The sequence below is a fragment of the Bidens hawaiensis genome, unplaced genomic scaffold, assembly GCF_021521415.1.
Source record: "Bidens hawaiensis isolate Kalapana, Puna unplaced genomic scaffold, B.hawaiensis_p1.1 tig00021996_1, whole genome shotgun sequence".
NCBI classification, from domain to species: domain Eukaryota; kingdom Viridiplantae; phylum Streptophyta; class Magnoliopsida; order Asterales; family Asteraceae; genus Bidens; species Bidens hawaiensis.
In genome coordinates this window covers 109,710-130,743 of record NW_027493405.1, presented here as the reverse complement: position 1 = coordinate 130,743, position 21,034 = coordinate 109,710, and the positions used below count along the sequence as shown (strand labels likewise).

Sequence of the window (21,034 nt, the reverse complement as noted above, 5' to 3'; positions counted from 1 at the left end):
AAATCATGATTAATGGGGTCATATTGTCATTGATTTAATATTGGCAACAAAGTTAACATGATTAAAACACCAAAATAATTAAATAAATAACTGAAAGTAACCATCATAAGTATCTGATAAAAGATAAATTTGCATAGCTTCACTTACTCTCTTTTCTTCCTTGATCACATACATAAAGTCCCCATGTCGAACAATTCAAGGCTTTCCTCAAACATAATCATGTCAATTGTTGTAACAAAACGATCATTCGAGTACACACGCCTTGACTGTGTCTCAGGATTATAAACCAGGATCTCGTCAACATAACGGCAGCATAGGAATTCTTCACTGGGCGCAATTTGCAAAACCCTGCGTGTTCCTTTAAATGGATTTGTGTTGAATTTATAAGCAACAGACCAAGAAGCAGCCGCAGTATTCCTCACCCAAATCCAACTATGATCATTACTGTCTGAAGAAATCACACCTAAACAGATGCATGTGGTTTGTGTATCATCAAAATCTTGTAATCGTCGATGATTGGATCGAAACCAAACCCCAACATTGCATCACACGCAATATAGAAAATACTACGCTTTAAAGGATGATCATGCACGGTTACTTTGCGTCTGATCGAAGGGTTCCACAGATGAATGTCACCTTTTAGATATTCACTAACACATAGAATTCCATTGCACGAACCAAATATTTTGTAATGTGTGGAAGGAAACTGGACTGCTGGTGGTATGCCGGCATATGGATTATTCGACGACATTTGGGCTTCCGAATGCAGTGTATAGATGTGTTTAACGGGTGTTGATTTATAACATATGTGCGTAATCATGAGTTTTTTCGGAGATCGAAGGGTATGGAGTCGGATGAACTTGGGGCTACCTATAACAGCATATAATGATTTGGAAACTGACCTGAATCTGAGAAGGGATTTAGTTGGTAGTCTTGATAGGATTTCAACAACCAGTTCTTCACACAGATCATCGCACGACATTGTTTGTGTAACTAAATTGTTCTAGGTTTTCTGTCAAGGTATAATTCTATATAAATATGTACATTCTTTGTTTGGGCCTAATGTAACCCAAATCAGCCTCTTATATATTTATCATAAAACTATACTTTAATTTACTTATTTATGGTTAATTCAAAATAACAAAAAAGTTTATAGGAGAAACTATTACAATTTTAAATTTAAAAGAGCGGTTAGATTTAAGCGACAACGTGTAAGTCTGTGGTGACTGGATCAGCCACCTCAGATGGCTAAATCCAAGTTTATTTACACATCATTCTACCACATGGCATCATAAGATAACCATTTAAGATAGTTGGATTGAACTCATACTTCTAATCATGGCAAGCTCATGGGTGTACTATTCTAAAGATGACTCGTAAAACCCATAAAATATTAACATCTTCTTGTGCCACTGTTGCTTCACCAGGTGATAGGTGAAATGCGCGGGTTTTAGAACGCCGTATTTCCACTAGGGCTGTGATTAACCCATGATCAAGAAGGCGGTAATTACAATCTATTATTCCACCAAATCGGCCAACCACACAAGGGATAGAACTTGATCATGCATGCACTGGTTATTTGAATATGACCTAAATTTTTTATCACCCCTTTTAATAACAAGCTCGTTGCTACGACATTAGACATTTTGAAATAAGCTATTCACCCGATATGATTGGTATAAATATAAAAGATCATGATGCAGTTATCTATGATTGGTATTATTTTAAATTTGAACTTGTTAGTTTACCTTGTTTCCTTGTTTATCTATAATCTGTTTATTATAAATAGGACTATTAGGTTTATTGTTTAATTAGTTTTTGATAGAGTTTAATATAAGGGTAAAGTTAAAATAATAATGTAGACAAAAATTGAAAGTGTGAGAATGATTTTTGATCACACAAAAAACCCCTTAAATAAACTCGAAAAAAATAATAAGAATATCATACCTCAAAATATAAATAAAAAACAAAAAAAAAATTAAGAACTAAAATGTTTTCGCCATCATCCCCATTCAAAAATAAAAATACAAAAAATTGACGAAAAGACACAATGCCAAAGATCAAAGTCACAATAACGAAAATGAACAAAAGACACAATTATAAGTAAAAAAAAGACACAGTAGATCGCAAATATAACACAATACCGAATAAAATATAGCACAACGTTGAGTAATATAACACAATATAAAGAAAAAAAGACACAATGTGAAGCAAAAAAGGCACAATCAGAAATGAAAAATAAACACAAAATACAATGATAAACAAAAGGACGACTTTTTTCACTTACCATTGTGTGTTTTTACTTTTTTTTTATTTTTTTATTAAATTTTGAGTTATGATTTATTTATTTATTTTTATTTTAAGAGGTTTTTTTGTGTGGCTACAACTCCTTCTCATCATTCTCATTTTTGTTCCCCTTTATAGAATAGTCTGACCCTTAATATAAAAGAGCTTTGCTCTTAGAACCTTTGGTTCGATTTTATCTTGATTAATCATGAGTCTCTTGAGCCAATTATCTTAAGACATCATCGACTTGGAAGGTAAAGGAACCGGAAGAACCCGTCGGGGACGAGTTAACCGGGGATGAGGGCTCATCCCAGTAGTGACTATCTATAATTCTCCGCCCGTGTATGACGATTACCGGGACGAGGATTGGTATTCTTGGGTGTACTGGAAGATGACGGCATACGCGAAAACATCTGCCGATTTTTTTTGTTGAAATACTAAGGGGTACACCGGTCGATAATGGTGTTGTAAGTAATATTGTAGACGATGTGGTGGTATCTGGGGACTGTGAGGCTGGTAGTGTCGGCGTTGAAACTCCATTAATGCCTCCGGCAATTATAAAAGTCTAAATGAGGGTGAGATAAAGTTGGAAGATCTTGTATCTCAACTGCTAATTACGAAATTTGACTTGCATGTATTCTCCCAAATATATGAAAATTCAAGAGAGAATTTATTTAAAAACTATTGAAAATCTACAAATACCATATATGGTGGGGTGGGGGGAGGGTGCATGATATTTGTGTGAGGGTATTATTAAATGGTCCTAATATTGAAATTAAAAAGATTGTGAGCCGTTATAGTCCGATGGCTAGAACTATTAAGCTATATTGATGGATCAAAAATGTTTGGGTCGTGTGGTGGGATAATATTGGAGCAAAATAACAAATTCAGTCTCGGTTCATTCCAATTAAAATACGAGAAGTAGGGGCTAAATTATTTGAGAAAGTCAAGTCAACAGTGGATGGAGTGTGAACCTATGCTCCTTTTGATCCAGGTAGTACGGGTCAAGGGCTCAACAAACATGAAGATGAACAGCGTAGTCGATAAACGATAACAAGAAATCGGAACCGGGTTAGTATTCCTTTTGAACCCGGTGGCTTACTATTGAAGTTTTAAAGTTTGTTTTTAAAGATTTTTAAGTTGTCTAGTAACAAGAATCAGTGCCGGCTCCGAAAAGACGAAAAAAAATTTGGGACAAAGGCGAAATTTTTTTTGGTCCTTAAGTAAAAGAAGGGTTTAAACAATTTAATTTTAAATAGGTTTACTTAATTATAATTTGAGTTGTGTAAAAAACATTTGTATAAAAATAAACTTAAAATTGTCTCAAATAGGACTATAACCCACAACCTTTTGGTTAAATGTCATACCCCTTTACCACTGGACCAAACTAGTGGTTATGTAATTGTGTTGAAACATTGATTATATATATTTTTTTGGTAAAAATACATAAAAAAAATTTGAAAAAAATTCCGGGCCTAGCGGGGTGTCGGGCCTGTGGTCGCCGACTACCCCGCCATGCCTTTAGGCCGGCCCTGACAAGAACAAAGGAGCCGATCTTTTATCTCCGGTTGTCAATGATTTTTTCGACGTTCTCAAGACTCGAGGACAAATCTTTTCCGAAGGAGGTGGAAAGAACCGGAAACCCGATAAACCCAGGTGGTACGAGTTTAGAGTCGGGTGAGACGACCCATAAAGTTGAACGGATTGGATGGGTCATGGTGTTGATAAATAAGCATCGAGTTGATGTTTCTTTTGATCCAGGTGGTTTTGGTCCAAAGGGGAAACTCGGGGACAAGTTTTTTTCAAAGACGGAGAGTATGATGCGGGAGCATCCGACCAGATTATATGACCCGACTTAGATTGCGGCCCGCATAAAGGATATCTTGGAGTGTGGAACAAGACAACTGATTTGAGTCCAAGATTTCATCTATCTTTTATTATTATTTTAAATTGAACTTCTTAGTTTATCTTGTTTCCTAGTTTATCTTTAATCATCATCATCATCATCATCGTACTCAGTAAATCTCACCAATAGCAAAGCTATAGTAGGGTCTGAGGAGGGTAAGATGTAGACAGCCTTACCTCTACCCCATTGGAATAGAGGCTGTTTCCGGTGAGACCCCCGGCTCGATAGTAGTTTTGCATCAAGCCTTGAACATAAGACACATGACACTCAACCATCGGCACACCGGCCAATTGGTGCATGTGCCCTTGTCTTTCGGCTATCAACGCCACTACATGATGCTTGATTAACCTTCCGACATTTTTAACGTTATTTTCACGCGATTAGTCTAATAACGTCAAAATTAGTGCAATTTCAATTTTGCCCACCCGAGGTTCACACATATATACATTATATGAGCGCCGCAATTAATTTATCTTTAATCTATTGAGTAGAAATAGGCTTATTAGGTTTATTGTCTTTTTTGATTAAGTTTATTCACAAAGAAATTTGTTCTTAGAACAGTTTGTTCGGTTTTATCGTCTTTGATTATCATGAGTGTCTTGAGCCACTGGTTTTGGAAACGATCAATAACTCAAGACACCCATGTAATCAAAGACGATAAAACCGAACCAAAGGTTCTAAGAACTAAGTTCTTTATCAATAAACATAATAAAAAAACACATTAGACAATAAACCTAATAACCCTATTTATACTAAATAGATTACAAATAAACTAGGAAACAAGATAAACTAAAAAGTTCAAATTTAAAATAATAATAATAATAATAATAAAAATAAAAGATAGATGAAATCTTGGACTCAAATCAGTTATCTTGTTCCACACTCCAAGATTTCCTTTATGCGGGCCGCCATCTAAATCGGGTCATATTATCGGGTCGGATGCTCCCGCATCAGATCATCAATGAGTGGAGCATTGTTTAAAGTATACATTTTTAAGTGAAAATGAAAGAGTTTGTTAAGGGTTTTTAGAAGAAGAAAAAACGAGAATGAATATTGTAAGGTTGTAGGAATGCAATGATTAGAAAGCTTGTAGATTTGTAAATGGAATGCATGAAAGAACTAGGTTGGATAAATATATAGGAAAGAATATTGATGTTCTAAAGTTGAAAGGGGTGAAAAAAAAAATTCAACCTGCATGATAATATTAGTGAGGGAATATGCTAGTGACTAAGGTGAGAATAGCGTTTAAAAGGTGTTATATTCCATCAACCCGCATGCCTTCGAATCATATTTCCATCTTTAAAATAGTACACCCGTGAGCTTGTCATGATTAGAAATATAAGTCCAATCCAGCTATCTTAAAAGGTTGGTCTCATCTTGTGCAACCACATGGTAGAATGACGAGTAAGGGAATAAACTTGGATCCAGTCAGACATACACATTGTCGCTTACATGAATCCAATCTAATCATCTGACTAGACACCTAAATTTCATTTGGTCCATTATCAGAGGCCTAGAAACAACTTTTTTTTTTGTATTAAACCTACTATTTAAAAAATAGTCTTGGCCCGAGTGGGGCGGTTGGGGCTCTCTCCGAGAGCTGTGGCTGATTATTCAACCACTATGAAAGTCACCGTTCAAAAAATTTTTAAAAAAATTAAAAAAATCACGCATTGCACCGAGACTGAGCATTGATGCACGAACCACACGTCAAAATGGGGACACTAATAAAGCATAAGGTTAATAAAGTTTGTTCACGTGCTACAGCCTGTGCGCTACGGCGGGAGCATTGATACACGTGAATCTGCGCATCACGATGGTGACGCTAATGAAACATAAAGTTAATGAAGTTTGTCCGCGTGTTAGACGGCTGGGTTTTGAATAAACTTTATATCGAAACATAGACAGAAATATATATGAAAACTGAATCGGATATTATTGCGTAAACACATGTAAGTATGTAACTAAAAAGTATTATAAGCATAAACAAACTAATAAATCAGAAGCCGATAAACAAAACAAAGTTCACAGCCCCACACCCTACTGTGTCTAACTGTAACCGGTTCCCAACTTGAGAACTTAAAACAACATAGGACAACTTTGTCACATTAACATAGTACAACAAATTATTAGTAATACATCTATCAATAATAATGTCAAAACCAAAACACCACCTTTTTTACAAAGGGGTGGCTGTAAGTGTTTCAAAATCAAGCTCCAAATCACTGATTTGGTTGCAAACAAGATGCAAGTTTGATTGCAACCTCGTAATTTCTTCGTCTTTCATTTTCTCCATACTCTTATTTTGCGCCAGCTTTTCTTGCAACTTATGCATCCTCACTTTTAACCGGTTCATCTCTTCCTCCATTACAATCTTTTCCTGTTTGCACTTTTCAAGATCTTTACGAGCATCATCATCACGTTGGCTTGCTTTGTGTTTCAAAGAAAGCAACTCGTTTAAACGGCTTCTCATTGGATCCACATTAAACCCATGAGGCTCCAAGTCGACTAAAGTATCCAAATTGTCGTGGATTATATCAACCGAGTCATTGGGTTTTAAGCATGAAAACGTCTGCATGAGTTTCAAATATGTGACCATGTGACCAACGGCTAAACCCTCACGATTAAATTCTCTTGCGTTTTTCAATGGTGAAAAATGCGGCTTTTGAGGCGGTGTTAAGCATGCCATGAGAGATTCAATGGTGGCCCAGATTGAAGACTGCTTGATAAACGGCCAATCTTGTTGGTAGTCGGTGGTTACAATGACTTGATTTAGTGATTTGTCGTGGTGGTCAGGAGAAGAACTAAGGTAAGAATTACCTGCGCACACCAATAAAAAGAAACAATATTAATTAAGTGTAAAAAAATATGAATCCGAAAGTATGTTATGTTGGTGAAAATAATTAAAATAGCTTACTCGTTAAAACTGGAAGTGGATGTGTCCCTTCACACGAGACGGATAGAGGCTGTTCATCGAGACCAGTAGATTCTATATGTAGAAACATGTAGTTTTAATAAGAATGACAAATTCAACTTGTGTGAAAATGCGTCAATTCGGGGTATTAATGATTATGGTAAATATGGATCAGGATCAGGATCAGGAGAGAACTTTTTTGAAATTGAGAACCATTTTGGACCACAAAAAACTCAAAAATAAAAAAAAATCATAAAACAAAAAAAACACAAAAATGAAAAAAGTAAAAAAAAACCAAAATTCTTATTTTAACATCCCAGTTTCATTAAAAAAACTCGGTTTAGCAAATTATATACACATATGTATAATATATACATATATGTACATTTACATGATTTTTTATACACGTGTATAATTTAAGATAAATGATACTGTACATATGTGTATATTACGTAACTAAAGATTAAATAAAATTATACATGTGTATAATACAACGCTTTTTTTTAATGAAACCGGACAGAAATATAAGAATTTTGGTTTTTTTTACTTTTTTAAAATTTTTGTTATTTTTTGTTTTATGATTTTTCTAAATATTTTTTTAAAGGTGTTTTTAGTGGTTCAAAATGGTTCTCAAAGTTCTCAATTTGCAAAGGGTTCTCTCAGGATCCTTACCCTATATATATATATATATATATATATAATATTGTTTGTTACTAATAAGAAATCTAATTCAGTACCTTTTAGCACCAACTTTTGTGGTTTTCTCCTCTTTCTTTTCTTAGAGTTCTTGCCATCATCTGCCCCGCATGTTTTCTGTTAACAAAGACAAATCAAACATTATTGATAATTTTGTCGAAAAACTAATGATATAACCTTCAAACCCACTTTACTTAGAAGATTAAAAAATATAAATTATTTTTTTATATTTTACCTTTGTTAGAACATATTAGGATTACCTTTATTAGGGCGAGGCCGCGTTAGGATTGGAGTTTCGTATTTTGTCTATTTATAATACTAATAGATTGTAACATATCATCCCTCTCAATAAAATTAAATAATCTCTCTTACCATCACAACCGACAAATCCACCATCTTTGGTGGTCTTTCCCTCTTTGTTTTCTGCTGGCTCTTGCTATCGTCACTGGTTTGCTGCTAACAACGACAAGTCAAACATTATGCTAGTTTTGTCCGAAAACTATTCAACTTATTATTATTACTTAGTCTAGAATAACTCCTTTTCAAAATTGAAAACGAAGCTGAATTTAACCTTCAACCACAAGAATGGATAAATGATTTCTTTTCTTATCCTGTATCTAGAAATTATGCAAAAAGTTCACTGAATACCAATTTCGATGTGCAATATCAACTACTTACTGTGATGATTATATCGTGATGAGATGAATCTTGATGAATATCATTCGATCCGCTTGTTTCAAAAACTGGCACATTAACGTTTGTGTTTTCCTTACTACCACTTCTTTCCTGCAGATGTTAAGGGGTAAATCAGTAAATCAATAAAAAGTACCAAATCGGGACTGAAGAGGAAACGTTAACTCACCGATGTTTTTAGTAAAGAACTCTTATTCTTGACAGAAAGTGAAGTGCACACGCTTACATTGTCCACATCAGTTTGAGCATCACCTGATGTACTATTCAAATACAAAATCAGATAAAGTTTGTGCATTTGTAGTCAAACAAACCATTTAGAAACCATAAGTAAAACATAAATCTATCAATAAAATGAGGTTTTCAAATAACGGTTTATTTGACTATTAAAACAAAATACTTGAAAAGAGTTTCGAAGATAAGTACGGACAAAGTTTCGGGTTCTGAAAATATCTGAGCAGCCGGAGCAGTAGTGTTGACTTCTGGTTCTGATAAGGTTTGACTTTGACCAACCAAAGCAATATTAATGTCGGTTTCTTGTTCCAATAAGGTTGGAGATGTCAAAACAGTAGTAGTTATGGTTGCTGATTCCAATGAAATCGGAGCAGCCGGAGCAGTAGTGTTGACTTCTGGTTCCGTTATTGATTGACCAACCAAATCAGTAGTGTCGATTTCTGGTTCCAATAAAGTTGGAGCAGCCAAAGAAGTAGAAGTATTGACTTCTGGTTCCGTTAAGGTTTGACCAACCAAATCAGTAGTACGGTCGGTTTCTGGTTCCAATAAGGTTGGAGCGGTCAAAGCAGTAGACCTACTGACTTCTGGTTTTGTTAAGGTTTGACCAACAAAATCAGCGGTAGTGCCAGTTTCTGGTTCCGATAAGGTTGGAGCAGCCAAGGCAGTAGATATACTGATTTCAGGTTCCGTTGAGGTTTGACCAACCAAGTCAGTAGCATTGTCGGTTTCTGATTCCAAAACAATCGGAGTGGCCAAAGCAGTAGAACTATTGGTTTTTGGTTCAGATAAGGTTTTACGTTTATACGAGAATGCGTTAATAATCTTTTGATAATATGGCCATGATAGATTTTTCTCCCTAATGGGCCGTTGACCAAACAGATTTTCCGATACAAACTTTTGTACGTTCTCAGACGCTGCTAACTTTTCCAGATAAACGCGAAGGTCGCCATCTGGACCTGTAATAACACGTCAAGTATATAAACTAATTTGTACATATTAAGTGCATGTGGCAAAATGAGCACGTCGGGTAATAATTAGTAAAACGAGTTACCTAGCGAATCATCTTCTCTTTTCCAGTAACGGTAAGGGTAAGGAAAGATTGCTGTATGCGGCTGAAAATGAAAAAGAATAAAAAAAATAAAGTTAACTTATAAGTTTAACTGTACAGAACCGACAAAATAATAAAAAGAAAACACTAACGGGATTAAGCAGACCCCTGTGTGGAACATTTTCCACTAAAAGTGTATTCGATTCATCATACGCTCCTAATTCCCATGGAAGATTTGGATCATTCTTTTCCCATAACTTTCTAAGTTCCTTTAGAATTATGTTTTTCGAAATGTTCTCAACACTACGAAAACCAGTGTCCGTACAGTGTGCTAAATCCTGCTCAAAAACATCATAAATATTAACGAAACATAAAATTATTAAGCGCCTAAAATAAAAGTAAAATAAACAACATAATCAACTTTACCCAACAGAAAAGCAACTTGTGTTGAGAGTCTCTCATGAGAAAGTCAAGAGCGCGTTCCGTGTTGTGTCTGTATGAAGTTGATAAATACTTATAAGCACATAAAAAATTATATAAATATACAAATTCATAAAAAAACAGAAACATAGGGTTAGTAAAGTAACTCACAATTATGGGTGTAAACGAGATGAGCCACGCATTGGCAACTCGAGATCGGCTCGCTAAAAGCTCGAAATGAGCCAAGCTTAGGCGAGCTCGGAATCAGATTGGCTCGTTTACACCCCTACTCACAATTCATACAAACGACTTGACTTTGCTTAAAACCAAATAGAAAACCAGAAAAAGTCAAATACTAGTAAGTTGGATGTATTAATTAAATTACCGTGTTGTTGATGTCCAAACACCTACATTAAATGTCTGAAAACAAAATTGCAAGAACTCGTCACAAAAAGGTCTCTTAAACACTGCAAAAGCAAAAAAAATAATAATCAAGTCAGCAATATAAAAAAATTAAAAAAAGAATAAATAGAAGTAAAATAATCTTTCAGCGATAACTTCAATCTGTTTATGACCAGTTTGACTTTGAGCCGTTGTTAGTTTTTTTTATATCATCACAGTAAGAATCTAACCTGCTCTTGACCCATAAACTGTGTCTGGTCTGTATCCTTCAAGTGGTTCCGTTACAACATCAAGAAGCAACCCGCCCAAATCAATAACAATAAGTTTCTTTCTAGAACGAGAACAAATGATCTTATGGTAAAAATCCCATGACACGTTGTCACGTGTTATCGGTGGTTGACCAAACGGATTTTGCTCTATAAACTTTTGAACATTATCAGATGCTGCCAGCCTTTCCAGATAATTACGAAGGTCGCCATCGGGTCCTGTGATATTGGTAAAAAATATGATCACATGATCATCCAAGTAAAATCTCCAACTAGGGTGCGTGTGGCAAACTTATGGCAAAATAATAATATAAATAAACCCCAAAAATGACAAATACATAGCTAGAACTCTAATAGACTAGAGCTGTAAACAAGCCGATCCGACGGCTCGTTTATATTAACGAGCTGTAAAATCAAGCTTGGTTTGTTAATGAGTCGATCCCAAGCCAATGCCCGCTCGTTAATTGGATCGTTGGCTTGCTAGTTTGGCTCGTTTACATTTAACGCCAAACTTTAATATATGTATTTATGTAATAATATTAATATAAATAAGACTGACGTGCATAAATTTTAAAAAACTTAATAATATGTATGATATATTGAATCTTTTTTTGAGTGAGCCGCAAGCTTTTGAACAACCTTATAATGAACAAACAATAATACTCACATTTTTTACAAAATCAATAAACTAACACTGTGTTCCCTAATTTATTTATAGAGGGTGAACCGACTCGATCCTAGGTGAATGGCTAGAAATGAGCATTTGAGAAAAGACAGCATGACTTACCTAAACCATTATCGTGGGCGTCTAGGTAACTGTAAGTGTATGGGAATATTGCGGTATGTGGCTGAAAATGTAAACAAGATAATATGAAGTAAACTGACACATTCACTCAACAATAAAATAAATAAAAAATAAAAAAGACAGCTTACGGGATTTCGTAGCGCCTTATATGGAGAATCATCCAAAAGCAGTGTATTCGATGCATCATACACTCCTCTATCCCACGGAAGATTAGGGTCTTGTTTTTCCCATAACTTTTTAAGTTCCTTTAATAGCAACGGTTTATCAGTGTTCTCAATAGTGTTGTAACCGGTCTCTGTGCAGTGAGATTGATCCTACACAAAAGCCAAATTTCATCATATTAATAAACACATGATTCACATAATTATAAACAGAAAAATAATAATTAGTGTATGGACTTACCCAACAGAAAAGTAACTGATGTTGAGTGTCCTTCATGAGGAAGTCAAGAACTCGAGTTATATTCCTTCTGTAGAAAGTTAATATATATGACAACACAATGAGCGGGTTGGATAACGTGTCGAAAGGTTATAGTTTTAGATACGGGTCGAATCAAGTAGGTCCTTTTTTGACCAAATTTTGAACCTTTTCGAATGAATATTATATCAAATACTATTAACTGTATAATTTTAATACACTTTGGGTAACTTTCAATTTGGCTCAGCGGATTCAATCATTTTTCTCCAATTCATAGAGACTCCACGAATTAAAAAAATGATTTTTCATTTAAACTAAAATGTCGCGCAAGAGATTCAAAAGTGAGGTAGAACATTTAAATTGATAGTCTAATCTGTCAGTGATTGGTGAAATGTTTTCTGAGAAGTAAAAGCTTTTAAAACCTTTTGGGTGAGCTTTTAATCTTGCGAACCAATTACAGCGTGACAATCTGCTTTGATTGGTAAAATGTTTTCTGAGAAGTAAAAGCTTTTAAAAGGTTTTAAAAAGCTTTTAAAACCTTTTAGGTGAGCTTTTAAAATTGCGAACCAATCACAGTGTGACAATGACAATCTGCTGTGATTGGTGGAAATTAAAAACATATACTATTTTTGTAATTTCAAAAGTTTACTTTATTTTGGGGGGTATTTGGGTGAGCTTTTAAAACTGCTTAATTAATTTTTGAAAAGTAAAAGTTGTTTGGTAAGATTCAGTTTGAAGCTTTTCAAAATTGCTTTTACTTTTCAAAAAGCAAATAGGAAAATAAGCAGTTTTAAAAAGCTGAGCCAAACACCCCCTTAATACCATCGGTCAAAATGGATATTTTGTCATTTTCCCATCTCTTAAATCCCCATTAGACCAAACAAAAAACAACCTAAATCGATCTATTCACAAGTAAACTAAAAATACTAACAAATCACCTTGTTCTTGATGTCCAAACTCCAACCCTAAATCTCTCAAAGCAAAACTTCAAAAACGCATCACAAAATGGTCTCTTGAACACTACACCACAAAACCAACATCCAAATCAACAATCACTTAACTCACAAAGTATTAAAACCAATGTTTAAATACCGGTATATACCAGTCAGTTGACCCAGTTATACCGAATTTTGGTAAAGCAACCGGTAAAGAAACCCAAGAGATTTTTGATACTTTTTTGCCGCCCATACCTTTTTAAAATGACTATTAACCTAGCAGATAAATTGTAACGAGTAAACACATTTAAAGAGTTAATCAACCAACTTTGTATCATGCAAGTCCAAGGTAGGTTCCTTTACATTTTTTGTAATCAATTTAATTCCGTATACAAAGTACAAACTTCCTAATTGACTCAGATTATTGTCTAGTTCAACCTGTTGTACCATTTTTTAACTAAATCCGGTACGAGTAAAGCACCGGTTTTTAAAACATTGATTAAAACCAACCAAAACTAACCTGCTTTTGAGGATATTATTGCATCAGGTTTATGGTCTTTATCTGCATCTGGTACAATATCAACAAGCAGCCCGTTTACATCAAGAACAAGAAGCTTCTTTCTGGAACTGGGACCCGCATCATGTAATATATTTCTTCTTTTGGCGGGAGAAGAGTCATACCCCATGACTGACTGCAAATGAAGTTTGAGGAAGATGAAGAGGAAAACTACTACTACTGCCGCCGCCGTTGACCAAAGTGAAGTGGGTTTGTGTTGTGTTGTTTACCCTAACTAGATGGGTGGTTTATCTTTTATCTTGTAACTGACTTACGAGCTTTATTATTATTATTATTATTATTATTATTATTGACTAACGTTTGAATGTTTCAACATTATTAGATCTTAAATCAAGTTTTAAGGAAATAGAAGTCGTAAGTTATTTCAAAATATATTGGGGGTTAAATTTGAAAAATGTTTATTAGTTTTTTTAAAAAATCAATAAATTAAAATGTGTTTGACAATCATAAATATTTTTTTTTACTTTATGAAAGAGTTAAAAAACAGTTTTTCAAAAACCCAAAATCATGGCTTTTCAAAATGACGTTTTGAATATGCCAATAAGCATTTTTCAAATGTAATCTCAAACATGCTCTCAATAGACTAGTTTTTATCACCCCCGTATTACGGGTTTGTTTTATGTTATTCGCTTTTAATATTGATACATGTTTTTGGATTTTAATTTATATTTATTGTAAGGAAGTTAATAATATACTTCATGTTTGATGATAAAAATGTTTCATAATTAATAACTGTTATAGCCCGGTTTAAAAGTAATCTGGATTTGGTGAGACCCGTGACCCGCTTATTTTTTTTGCTATAAAGTTGTTTCTTATTATAACCACAACTTCAGGTTTGATGGTATTCATGAACCTGTTTCTGGATCTCTACTTTACGGAAACAATATTATTTCGGGTGCCATTATTCCTACTTCTGCAGCTATAGGTTTGCATTTCTATCCAATATGGGAAGCAGCATCCGTTGATGAATGGTTATACAATGGTGGTCCATATGAACTAATCGTTCTACACTTCTTACTTGGTGTAGCTTGTTACATGGGTCGTGAGTGGGAGCTTAGTTTCCGTCTGGGTATGCAACCTTGGATTGATGTTGCATATTCAGTTCCTGTTGCAGCTGCGACTGCTATATCCCTGTTTTATAAAACTTTCATATCAAATATTTGGTAAGACTAATTTTTAATTTAGTGAGATGTTATAACCTTTTAAGGCCTAACTGGGTTTGGTGAGACTCGTGCCCTTAATTCAGATTAAATACATGAGAAACCCTTATTTACAAATAAAACAATATGGTGGCTTGAGAATAGCACGTAACCATAGAACTTTTAAAGGGTTCGTTTATATACATTTAAGATATATTGTTTTAAAACAAAATGGCGGCTTGAAAGGATGTAGGAAGCAACCAGAATGCTTTTAAATGTTTCGTTTATATATAATTAAAATTTAAGATATTGGTGTTATAGCATTTCTAACTTATTAGACCCGGTTAAATGGCTCCATGATGAAAACAAAATAAGCAAATGGTTTAAACACGTGTTGGTTATCAACGCGTGTTTTCTCATGATTGATTACTTTGCATGAAACAGAGTGTTTTTAAATAAACCGAACCGAACAAACTAATGGTAATCATCAAAATGCATGGTAACTCATCAAAATGTCATTTTTATTATATAAATATAATTCTTAATAATAATAATAATAAGTGGAAGAAGAAAAAAGGTAAGAGTGGTGAGGTTACAGAGAGCGGGTGAGAGTATTGGGTTTGAATGAATGAATTAATATTATTATTCACCACGACCCTAATTTGTGATGGCGTAAGGCAGTGGTAGCTGGGAAAATGAGTTGACGGTTATGGAGGTGACGGTTATAATAATAATAATAATAATAATATGGGCTGGAATGCAGGGGCCGGAGGTGCGAGTGGAAAGGGTGGCGCCGGAGGTGCGGAGAGGGGTGGAAGGCGGTGGCGAAGGGCGGCGTCGGAGGTGGGGAGAGGGGGTGACAGGAGGAGCAAACCGGTGGTGGAGAGAGAGAGAAGCCGCTGATCTGTGGTGGAGAGAGAGATGCGGCGGCGGTGGAGGAGGTGGGTGGAGGGTGGAGCTAGGGGTTGAGAGGAGAAGGAACCTGATGACAAAATAAGAAAAAGAGGAGAAGATGTGGGAAATGGTTTGAACAATGCTTCTAGGAGAAAAGGACGCACATCCGTTTTTTAATGAAACGTCTTTGGAAAAACAAACACACTGAAAAGCCCAACATTTGCACGTCCTCTTCTTAGTGCAGACAAAAGAGGTGCAGAAATGCTTTTGAGGAAAAACAAACAGCACCTTAGCTACGCAACAATGGTAGAAAGGTGCTGGCGTGATATGTCAAGGAACACAAACACAATTAATTATTTAATATTTTATTGTTGGTTTATTAATGTTATGATAATTATTTATTTCTATTACATTTTACTAAACAAAATAAGTATGATGATTAGTTAATAATTAAGTTTTTAATATCAAAGTTAATACTAGTCATAGTTATCAAATGGCACACTCAAGCCACAAAAGCTTCTCCGAGAACCTAGGCGCTATGCGAAAAAAAATTGGGTCTCGAAAATAAAACGCACTTGAATGAAAATTTACAAAAAGAATACTTGTATCGGAAAATATCACATTTTTTCATATTCCAATATATTTCAAACCATAATCCTCTAACATAAACTACCAAGATCACCTAAAACCCCAAAACAACCAACATATATAATCAAAGCAGACATTTTATTCAAAAATTAATGATCTAAGCATTTTTAATAAAAAATAATGACAGTTTATTCAACAACAATCTAAACTAAATTAAAGTTTAAAAACATATTAACATGTTCCTTGATGCCCATTAGTAAATAACAAAACACACTATTAAACTTTCAATTATGAAAGGATGTATACTCAAATAATTAAAATTAAAAAATATGAGAAATTGAGAATCGATCACTATAACTAATTGTCGATCATAAGCTTTGTTAATCATGTTATTTAATTATGTTAACCCAATTAATTTTAGGTAACTTGTTAAATGAGTTAAGCAATAAGTTGAAGAAAATAAACTAAAATCAAGCTGGAAAAATAAGCAGCAAGTGCCGACTTTTCTTAAATTAGCACATGTAATTAAGAAAGGCGGTGAATCACCCCTTCGCTAGAAAAACGTCTAGGTGGTTATAGAGGTAGGGTACTGAAAAGACCCAAATACCCTTAAGTACTACCCACGGGTTAACCAGAAGCCCCTCATAAGGCACCCGCGGGACATATGGATCACCAACATAATTATTTGAGGAACACCCTCACAATATATGCGGAAGCATCCTAGCACCCTCATAAGTCATCCACAAGATGAAGGATCCGTCCACATAAATAATCATGAGGTAATGCCCCATGACAGCTGTCATTAACCAATAACATTCTAGAAGATCTACCAAGATGTTTTCTTGAGTAATACGTGACGTCTCAGCCAATCAGTAAAGGACACCTGGCCAGGCCATTATAACCGTGCACATGGCCAGGGTTGTCTATCATCCTATCCTGTGAAGACACGTGTCCAGGTTGTTATACATGCACATGCAAAGTATAAACTAAACCTATAGTATTAGGACACGTGTCCAGGTGGTTACGAGAGCATCTTCCAAAGGGACAGCTGGCCCAATCATCTTCCCACACCCTTCGGCTATAAATACCTTCTCAACCATCATGAGGTATTCATATTCACTCCCACTGTACTTTCACTATTTTGCTTAAGTACTTTATCTTCACCAGAATTGTACTTATTCTCACGCCGGATGGTGGTTACGGGAAGATCCCCCCTCTTATCCTTCCCGTAACGAGCTCACGGTGTCTGTTTTGAAGGTTCAAGTCACTGGACTTTGGGAATTGAGTTCATATCGTATTGGCAGTTAACTGTATCCTACCATATAGAAACACAGATTCAAGACCCGTCAAGGGGAGTAGATTCGTGTTTCTTCAGTGGTCAAGCTTTGCGATTTTAATAACTATTACACTAATATCAGACAACACATTCATTGTTTATAGAGTTATAGAGGTGAGAAAAAACGATTAATCAAATCAAAATTGGATAAACTGACAAAACTCAACGAAAATAACCAAAATAAACTAATAACGTCAATTTGGTTTATAATTTTATTTAAATGTTGCGGCTCAATTTAAGTCCTACCTCGTTATAAAACTAAAATGAACACACCAAACTTAATGTTTGCTACTAGATTTATGGGCATAAATCCATTACAGTAGTTTGGTTCCCAATTTCGGTTCGATTTGCAAAACTGACATATTCACAACACTAATTCTCAAAACAGAAAAAAATAAAAAATAATAATAATTGTGTTTTGTACTTTTAAGTTTGTCACTGTACTTGAGGGCTATGTGCACGAGAACTATCAAGTGGTCAGATCTTCAGTATTTTTGACATTTGACAACCCATGTTTCTCAAAACAATAATGATTTGTTATTCATGCAACAGGCATAAAAACTATATTTTTAGTTGAGTTGTGGGTTTGTTTTTCTTTTTTAAACTAGTCTTTTGACCCGCCGACTGTAACTGATGACACTAACGTCATCACGAAATTGGTCGTTGGTTAACATTCATTTACAACATCCTAATGACAACAATGCTAAACACAACCTTCTAAGATATGAAATAGGTCCAAAAACACCCAATGTTTCACCGAAAGCGCTAACTATGTTGAACATGGTTGCTTGACCCTGTTTCACACCAGGCCCGTTATCACCGGTACCAATCCAACCTCACCATTTAAAGAAAAAGGGTAATTTCATACCTTTCCAAACCCATTTGGCCAACTTGTCTGACACTGCAGTTTTGTTACCTCCTATAGTGAGAGGAAACTGATAGCTGATTTCCTTGCAAATTCAACCCCAACAACTTCCACAAAAGTTCCAATATTATTTTATATTTTAATGTATAATACATGACATGACATGACATGACATCATCTCTCCGGATAACCATCACTGACCTTTTTTTCTCGCGATCAAGAATCTTGGTCATTCAATACTGTGAAAAAAGAAGCCACTTTATGATGCCACTATGTTGTAAGGTATCATCCTTTTTAGCCACTTTTTGATGTCTAATATGATTTTGAGCATGAAATCCAATGAAGTAAACAAAGCTACGAGTAAAGTTAAAATCAGCAAAAATGATAAAACAAATCTATTCAAAACCAGTTACATATAAATATCTTACATTTTGACCATAGGTAGATTGACCAGAGTAGGTGTTATTCCTTCTTGAAGAATACATTCTGCACAAACCAAAATTGAGAAGAAAGAAAAATAAATGGTTGATTAGTTTTGTACATCTTTTAACAAGGTTTGATGATGCCTATATAAGGTCAAAGCTTATATTTAAAAAAAATTACATAAATTCATAGTTTATATTTAAGTTACCTTGAAGTAACTTAGTAACTAATGTATGGCCTTGTTATGGCTTCTAGCCTTTTAATCGGGGTTATTAATCGAGCTAACTGTTTGGATTTCGGGTTAATAGGGTCGGGCTAGTCGTTTGCAAAACAAACTCACCCACAACCCGGCCCTATTAAGGTTCGGGCTTGTCATGTTCATGGTAGTAGGGTTCGGGTTCATCAGATTAGTCAGGTTCCAAAATTCATCATCAACTAATTTTTTTTATTTTTTATGATTGTAGTATCGGTTGTTTGCTTGAACACATTATTTTCTACAATAACTAATTACATACCTTTTGTAATTAACTTTATATATACTTTAAGATTTAGTATGCACATATTCCGAATCATCACCCCGAATATTCAAAATTCTTTTAGGTATATAGAAAACAAACGAAAGACTAAAAAGACGGCTCCAGGTATTTGCAATACATTTTTATAACTAGATAACTGAATATCTTATTCTATTTTATACTTTTTACTTTGAAGTATAAACATATACGTAAAATGATAGGTTAATTACATTTGGATAATGAAATGTTTGCTATCCCCCCCCCCCCCCCCCCGGGGGGGCTAAGGTCTTAGCCTTGATAAATTTACTAATGGAATAGCAGTTGCATTAACATTGAAAAATAGCCATATGGTTGGGTTAACTTCAGATGATTGGGTAGAACCTTCACTTAAGCAAATGTCGGGACTCTAGGATTCTTAGTGAAAAAGCAACGTTCAGAAGCGGGGACACACAAGTATCAATAGAGAATCATCAGGAACCAAATGATGATTACAACTTCTTGTGTCGTCTATTTACATGTTGTCATCGGGACTCGTAGCAAGCTGTTACGCTAAACAATAGCGGGCCTTAATGGGTCGTTAGGGTTTCCAACAACGGTGGAGTACCCACTGTCAATTAATCAATGCTTAGACGAAATTGTTACAACCATGCTTAAAAATATAAAAATACAAATATGGGTTTTCTTTTTATACACATTATATATTGCAAAGTATACGTGCACAAAACCAAAGAAAAAGTAAGTTTTGTGGCACAAAACAAACTTATGCTAAGTTGCTGGAAAGGGTATTTCAGTAATTAACCGTTAACAAATTAAGGGTTTACGTTTACCTGCGCCTACAAATACCACCAACCTCTCTCAAACCGTCGCCATCTCTCTTTCACCGCCGCTGCCGTCTGAAGCATAGATTCAATATTATTATTAATATATCGCCAGTATTAAACAGCTCGACGTGTATACAATTGCTTCGATGTTACCTGAATACTTCACTGCAGCTCATATCCATTGAGCTACATTTATTTCAGATCCGGAGAAATTATAGCATGTTTTTTTTTGCTATAAAGTTATATGATATATTGCTTTGGGACTAATGACTAACAGGGATTAATTGGATGGCAATTTACATGTGTTTTTTTTAAATATATGAATTTATATATACTAAATGTTATATATAACCATGGATGGATGTGATGATTATTTCCCCAGATGATCGAAGTTGATTATACTGAGCGCGTTTCATTATATTCTCTATTGTAGAGAATCCAAGCTAGAAATCTGATCCTGTCTCATATTTTATTTATCTTTGTAATAAATTGTGTTTGAGTTCCTCTGATGATGATTCAAATAAATACTTTCGTTCTTCCGAGGATGATATACGTCCATGTGGAAACGATTATTGGAGACCTGAACTGATGAGGATTCACTGCATTTTGTTTAAATATAATTCATTGATTTTAGCTATGTTTTTTTTTTTAAATTTGTTCTTCGCTTCGAAATCTATAAATTTTGAGAACCAATCTACACGTTTTAACATTGTTATATGTGAAATTTCTTGGTACGTGGTGCTTAAACTGGTTGACTTGACGTCGATTTTGATTTGTTTTTGGCTCGGTTCAAGGTTTGGTGCAATATTTGATTGGAGTGTTCACTCATTCTTTTAATTTTAGGGAGAGTTTTATTC

The 21,034-nt window shown here is 34.8% G+C and overlaps 1 protein-coding gene, 1 long non-coding RNA gene, 1 other non-coding gene and 2 pseudogenes across 4 annotated transcripts; 2 read left to right on the top strand and 3 right to left on the bottom strand.

The window, feature by feature from the left end:
* Window positions 1-164: 164 nt before the first annotated feature.
* LOC143564376 (F-box/kelch-repeat protein At3g23880-like) lies at window positions 165-982 on the bottom strand (annotated as a pseudogene).
* Window positions 983-7,844: 6,862 nt separating this feature from the next.
* LOC143564361 (uncharacterized) lies at window positions 7,845-8,579 on the bottom strand. Its single transcript, XR_013140853.1, has 3 exons — window positions 8,481-8,579; window positions 8,175-8,255; window positions 7,845-7,919 (listed from the first exon to the last, which is right to left on the bottom strand). It is a non-coding gene; the product is annotated as an uncharacterized LOC143564361 (long non-coding RNA).
* A 15-nt stretch (window positions 8,580-8,594) lies between these two features.
* Window positions 8,595-13,790, bottom strand: LOC143564360 (uncharacterized). Of its 2 annotated transcripts, none has more exons than XM_077051662.1 (12): window positions 13,540-13,790; window positions 13,023-13,104; window positions 12,070-12,136; window positions 11,796-11,981; window positions 11,650-11,710; window positions 10,827-11,081; window positions 10,580-10,661; window positions 10,201-10,267; window positions 9,927-10,112; window positions 9,778-9,838; window positions 8,923-9,682; window positions 8,595-8,755 (listed from the first exon to the last, which is right to left on the bottom strand). In XM_077051662.1, the coding sequence occupies exons 1-12, from the start codon at window positions 13,703-13,705 to the stop codon at window positions 8,656-8,658; spliced, it is 2,073 nt and encodes a 690-aa protein (XP_076907777.1). In that variant the 5' UTR covers window positions 13,706-13,790; the 3' UTR covers window positions 8,595-8,655. The 2 variants fall into 2 exon arrangements, with proteins under 2 accessions (XP_076907777.1, XP_076907778.1); XM_077051663.1 differs by having other exon boundaries at window positions 8,659-8,747.
* Window positions 13,791-20,534: 6,744 nt separating this feature from the next.
* On the top strand, window positions 20,535-20,637 carry LOC143564386 (small nucleolar RNA Z103). Its single transcript, XR_013140859.1, has one exon. It is a non-coding gene; the product is annotated as a small nucleolar RNA Z103 (small nucleolar RNA).
* Window positions 20,638-20,678: 41 nt separating this feature from the next.
* LOC143564387 (small nucleolar RNA Z159/U59) lies at window positions 20,679-20,772 on the top strand (annotated as a pseudogene).
* Window positions 20,773-21,034: the final 262 nt, after the last annotated feature.

Coding starts and splice junctions, on each gene's coding strand:
- LOC143564360 (XM_077051662.1), bottom strand. CDS start 13,705: ATGGGGTATGACTCTTCTCCCGCCAAAAGAAGAAATATATTACATGAT. Junction 11,982..12,069: donor ATCAGTTACTTTTCTGTTGG/GTAAGTCCATAC, acceptor GCTTTTGTGTAG/GATCAATCTCACTGCACAGA. Junction 9,683..9,777: donor AAGAGAAGATGATTCGCTAG/GTAACTCGTTTT, acceptor GTGTTATTACAG/GTCCAGATGGCGACCTTCGC.